Source organism: Acanthisitta chloris, unplaced genomic scaffold (assembly GCF_000695815.1).
Source record: "Acanthisitta chloris isolate BGI_N310 unplaced genomic scaffold, ASM69581v1 scaffold23102, whole genome shotgun sequence".
In the NCBI taxonomy this organism is placed as follows: domain Eukaryota; kingdom Metazoa; phylum Chordata; class Aves; order Passeriformes; family Acanthisittidae; genus Acanthisitta; species Acanthisitta chloris.
In genome coordinates this window covers 15172-21138 of record NW_008660187.1, presented here as the reverse complement: position 1 = coordinate 21138, position 5967 = coordinate 15172, and the positions used below count along the sequence as shown (strand labels likewise).

Genomic DNA, 5967 nt, shown 5'->3' with positions numbered 1-5967 from the left:
GAAGCTAGTCACAGGAGTGTCTTTCAAAGGTGATTTCAAGCAATTGGAATGAAGCTAAACCCAGAAGAAACAGCACTTTGTGGTGGGTTTGGCTTCACAAGTGTGCTGTGTCTTGCAGGTGAAGATGAACAATCTACTGAGATGGCTGCAAGGTGGGAAGATGAAAACGTGACTGAAGCTGCCTCAGATGGTTTTGTTGCTATTAAAATCGACACCAAAAGGTTTGATCCTATTCTAATTCTGTCGCTTATACAATCATTCATTGACGATGATGAGAGTAAGAGGCTTTTGAAGTCCTCACCCTGATTAGGAGATAGTCTAAATACAGGGTTCCAGAGCATAAGTGAATTCAGTACTCCTGAAGCCACTGGAGCCTGAGAAAATGTCAGAATTTGCTGTTGTGTTCTGGGACAGTCATTGTGTTTTTTGGACTGTGTTCCAATCGTAGTAAAGGAATGCTTGAAGTTGTCCCTCTTCAACATGAAGAGACACACAAGTTATATAAAAAGCTGGAAACAAAATGCAAGTACTAGAGGCAGATCTTGATTTGTCAAGTTACATAATGGATTGCAAACCTCTTGTGCATTCAGAAAGATAAAAGTCTCTAAGGCCCCAGAGAAAACGTGTTTGCCTCTATTGTAGAATAGAGAAGCACTGAAGTCCCTGAGTGAATTACTCAGCTATTTTGGTGTTCTGGTCCATATGCACAAAGTGCATTGACATTTCCAAAAATGGTATGATTTTGAAATGCTCTATAGGCATTTTATTAGCTTTACTGTACTATTTGTGCTCAATAGACTAGATTTCTTTTTCCTGAATTGCCTCTTAGCACTGCTCCCCTAGATCTTATGTAGTCAACTGTGATAACCAGAGATTGTCACCATGTCAACACTTATGCAGAATGTTAATGAGAAGATGCAATGCAAATTTGCTTTTAGTGTTCTCTCAAGTACTTAAATAGTTTTGTAGGACAGTTATTTTTATGATGAAAGACTTAATCTGAAGTTGTTGTGAAGTGATTGCTCCTCCTAAACGAATCTTTTCTTTCAAACAGTGAAGCATGCCTGCAGTTTTCTCAGATTTGTATCCTTTGAGATCGGTTTAGATGCTGCATTATGATTACAGATAATTGCTCTTTACAAGTTAATACTGTTCTTAGGACAAATACTTACAAGCAGTGTTATTGAAAATACTTATTATGGCACAAAACTGTGCAATAAACTGTGTAGTTAATAGATACCATCTGTGTATCCAACTTACTGTCAGTTCCTAGAGAAAAGGAACCAATTGGGGGTTTTAATGTTAATCCTATGTAACTCTCTAAATAGAAAATTATCTGAAGCTCTATGTAATCAAAAGAATCTATTGGTATTGCTAATCAGCATTAGAAAACAAACAAGCAATGCTTTAAATTAGCAGCTGGAGCTCAGAGGTGCAGAGGAGGAAGAACAAGCAGTGGCCTGAGCTCTGTCAGATACACCAGTATCAAGTCAGGTAAACATCTGCCTTAAGTAGGTCACAGCATAGAGTTCATGAATTCTGTATGATGCTGAGAAAGGGAATTCAGAACCTTAACTTGGATTTCCTTAATGCTGTAGAGAATTCCTTATTGTCTGCTTAAGATGTTGTCTCACACTGAAAATCCTTCTCGAGTCAAAGCATAATCCGTGCTGGAAAAGCTGGGGGAAAATAATTTGGCTTAACCCATTACAAAGAAAAAAAGAAATACTTACCAGTGGTATGAAATGTTTGCCACCATCTTTTTTTATTCTTCCTCCCCTGACACTGACTGCTGGTGTCCAGGTGGAGGGAGTGTTGGGCTAGAAGCTTCTGTAGGAAGGACTTTTGCTTTTCCCTGTGAAGTTGCTCTATAAACGTGTGTTGTTTGTTGCCCTTAACCGTTGCCGTGCAGATCCCGTAGTCTGCGTCCCATCCAGTTTTTTTATAGGAGACAATGGAATCCCTTTGGAAGTAATTGCTGGCAGTGTTTCTGTTGAAGAGCTTGTTTCCAGAATCCACAAAGTGAAGCAGGTAATGTTGTGACAGGCTGGGTCCCTCAGGTGGAGCTGGGTGTGCTCAGGACAGGTGATGGGTCTGCCCTTAGCTCCTGCCTTGGGCAGGTGAGTTACTGGTTCTGTGTCCTTACAACAACAACAGCATCTGCAGCCCTGAGAGTGCAGATGTTGATGGAACAGGTAGATTGCAAGAGTGCTGCATTACCTTTTTGTTTCACAGATTGGGTTAGATCATCTGTGTAACACTTACAGCATTGGAAGAAATGTGTGGAGAACTCCAGGCTGGAATGACATGCCAGTTACTCTTCAACTCACACATGGTTTTGTAATGTGGATTTATAAAGTTATGCTGTGGAACATACTGTAAATGTAGATAGTTTTATCACTTTGATTTCAACTGCAAGACTAAAATCAGGACAAATACAAAATGGATGATTGCACCATACTCAATATATGATAATTTTAGTTTTGTATTTTCAGTAGAGCTGGTCTCCAAAACCAGTTCAGTCTTGACCTTTGAACCTGTAAAAAATACTTGAAGTTTCCTAGCTTTGATTTATTTTTTTCCCAAATTTCTTAGATGCACACAGTGAAAGGACCTTTGGAAAACGGTGGTCAGTCACCTGCTCCCTGTTCCTCCTCTCAGTCTGATGGTGCTCCTGAAAACACACAGGCCAGAGCAGCAGAGTTCTGTGACTCTCCTGAGCCTGTTGTGCCTGAGACACTAAGATCTTCCACTGGTAATGGTTAGTGTTTTGACACAAGTGCTGCCACATTTGGTTTTGGTTTTTTTTTGATACATGTTGGTACATACAGAGCAATATATTGAGGAAAAGCTTGGGTATTCCAGAATGCTTCTTGCTAGTCTAGAGGGAAGAATAACTCGTCATTCTGCTTAGTTTTAGCGAGTGAGAAATCTGTGGTTCATAATATGATAAATTTGTGTCTGTTTTCCTGAAAAAGGATTCCATTCAAAAGTTTCTTTGGGTTAGTAACCTGAAACTAAATTGTCAGGGTGGGGAGTCTAAACAGCAGAACCTCCTGTCTCCTTGGGATGTCCTAGTTGCTGCAAATCATGGCTAGCAATGAGCATAATAATTTTTTTATGAGAAGAAATAGACCTTTTCCTTTTCTCTTCTGCATTACTTGCTTGTAAATCCCTTGAAGGTGGAGCAAATTCAGGGCAAGCAAGCCAGGAAGCAGCTAATTCTGCAGATGAGCAAGTGAATGATGCTCAGCCTGTGAACGATCTCTCACTCAAAGTAGAAAGGTAAGTCTTGTTTTGCAGACTTCCTCATGTATTGTATTTGTTTCCCAGGGGGCATTTTGTTGGGTTTTGGCTTGGATTTTTTTAACAAACAGGCTTAATTACAGGATTTTTAGTGCTTACTCTGTTATCACCTGGCAGACATTTGTGGGGTCTTGTTTTTGGTTAGAGGTCTGTGACAACACTAGGGTTGATAATGAAACAGCTCTAAATTAATTAACTTTTCCTGTACTTAGAAAGAAAGAAGTTGTCTGCAAAACTAGAAATGTTCACCTTTGATATCACTAATTGTATTGTAGCAATTATGTAGTATTGTATAGCAATATGTTTGCTGCAGTTTTTTGTATGAGTTAAAACATTGAACTGAAAGCACTTGAAACTGGTGTAATGAAGTGCTGGCCTAGGTTTTGTATGGAGATTTCTTCCTCTCCTTGTCTATTTGGCTGTTTGTAGTTTTACATACAGGGTTTTGTATATAAACTTGTTTTTAGTAAGGCTGATACTATTTGGAATATCCTGTCTGATACCAGGCACACCTATTTAGCAATAGGATTATTTATAGTGCTAAAACACATCTTAAAACTTGTTTTTTCTTAATTTCAGTTTTCTTCCAAAGTTGTTGGACAATAGGGATCATTTTTACTTGCCACTGATAAGACAGTGTAGTCAATATTTTGATTAAGTGTCAGTGTTCCTGTCTTAGAAGTGCTTTAATCTTGTCTATTAAGTCTGGCATAATTTATCTACAGCCCTTCTTTTCCAGGGGTACAAGAGGCTGAGCTCTGTGGTAGTTCCCACTTGCTTTTTAAGAAAACAGCCACCATACAAACAACATTTTGCTGATGATCTGACCCCTCATGTTTGGTCATACCTGCCCTTTGCCCAGACCTAAAATAGGTTGGGTTTTATTGTCAGTCCTTATTTTCAATACTTTGTCAATTCTCATTGACAGAATTCCTGTGTTTTTGAAGTCAGTCCATTTTTCTGGATAGCTGAGACAGATGCATGTGCATCTCTGCCAGTGCCATATATTCCTTGCTGTCCCTTTTAGGAAGTGATGTGTAGAAGAAACCAGATGGCTCTGATAGCTAAGGAGAGGTTGAGCTTGAGTGTTTCTGTTACCACAGGTCATAAATAGTATTTGCGTGTTGTGTGTCTTACAAGTTGGTTCAACAGTCAGAATATTCTTCGCTTACTGAGTGGAAAAGGACAAAAGGAATATGTTAGAATTCCACTCAAAGCTGGAAATGAGGTGGTGAATCACCAGCTCATCCTTGTGTGGCTGGTGCAGCCTCGTGTGGATGAATCATTGCTGGTACACATCAGCACTGTGCTGCAGTTCATGTGCTCTGTTCTGTGTTTGCACATGCTTCAGGAACATTTTAAAATACTGCCATGTTAAGACTTTTCACCTTATTCTTATATTTAGAATAACAAAAAAGCTTGAAGAAAGGCGAGAAGAGAAAAGGAAAGAAGAAGAACAGGTAACACAAAAACATACAACCACTTGCAGGGTTTTTACACCCTTATTTGAATAAGTGTTTAATTCCTCTTTAAACAAATGCACTTCAGTCTTTTTTCTTACTCTTGTCCAAGGTGATTTTGTGGTCCAATCTTTCTGTCTCTCTATTCAGAAAGAAATTAAGAAAGAAATTGAAAGGAGGAAAACTGGTAAAGAAATGTTGGAGTACAAAAGGCGACAGGAGGAAGAACTGACGAAGCGAATGTTGGAGGAGAGGAACAGGGAGAAGGCAGAGGAGAAGGCAGCGAGGGAGCGCATAAGGCAGCAGATTGCCATGGTAAATGTTGCTTTTGGACAGAGAACTTGCTGCTTCTCCTTCTCACAAGGACCCCAGTGTAGTAAAATGATAGATTTTCTCATTTGATGAAGCTTTGGATGATAATTTTTCTGTTTGGAATCTTGAGGCCCTTTGTAATTGTAACGATTTCTGTGCTTGGGTTTATGAAGCATTTCCTGTGTATAAAATGAAACTTCTGTTTTCATACTCGTGATGATCTTTTCTGTCTGAACAAACACACTGAGTTTTCTGTCGTATTGCTCAAGCCTAGTGGAGAGTTATCATTTAAACATAAACACAATTGCAGTTTCAGCATGGTGCTGAACAGGAGCACTTAACTGTAGAACATGCTCAAGAACACTGGTCTCAGAATAGTGGGGAAGACTGTTTTTCCAAGTTTGTATCTGTGTGTGTGCATAATATGGATATAAACAGTTCATAACAACTGAAACTCTCCTCATTATCAGGTTTTGCTGTAGAACACTGAGAACTGTAATCATGTAACTTGTCATAAGGTTTTTGCCTTTATCTTTTCTGGAGTGTTCAGCTTGCATGGGAAGATCATCTGTTAACAACTGGTTGTGGGAAGTGACTCAGTGAGAAGTGTGTCATCCTAGCTAATGACAGGAGACTGTGCAGTTTGGGAGGGAATAATTCCTTGCAGCACTGCTGCCTTTTCTCCATATGTTCTGCTTGTGTCTGTGCAGTTGGGGCCGAGCATAGGTTGCAGCTCTTTGCTTTAAGCAGCAATTTATGGTAGAAATCAAGGTTTGCCTTTGACCCTCTCCCAGGACCGTGCTGAGAGAGCAGCTCGCTTTGCCAAATCGAAGGAAGAAGCAGAGGCTGCAAAAGCTGCAGCTCTTCAGGCCAAACAGGCTGAAATAGA

The 5967-nt window shown here is 39.7% G+C and overlaps 1 protein-coding gene across 1 annotated transcript in view; it reads left to right on the top strand.

Moving 5' to 3' along the window:
* The first annotated feature begins 48 nt into the window (after positions 1 to 48).
* The window catches only part of UBXN4 (UBX domain protein 4), an 8769-nt gene continuing 2850 nt past the window's right edge, over positions 49 to 5967 (top strand). The window contains exons 1-8 of the mRNA XM_009069737.1: positions 49 to 221; positions 1055 to 1083; positions 1913 to 2031; positions 2596 to 2761; positions 3183 to 3285; positions 4712 to 4766; positions 4917 to 5081; positions 5873 to 5967. Of these exons, the coding sequence (XP_009067985.1) occupies positions 49 to 221; positions 1055 to 1083; positions 1913 to 2031; positions 2596 to 2761; positions 3183 to 3285; positions 4712 to 4766; positions 4917 to 5081; positions 5873 to 5967 (905 nt within the window). The remainder of the gene's footprint in view (positions 222 to 1054; positions 1084 to 1912; positions 2032 to 2595; positions 2762 to 3182; positions 3286 to 4711; positions 4767 to 4916; positions 5082 to 5872) is intronic.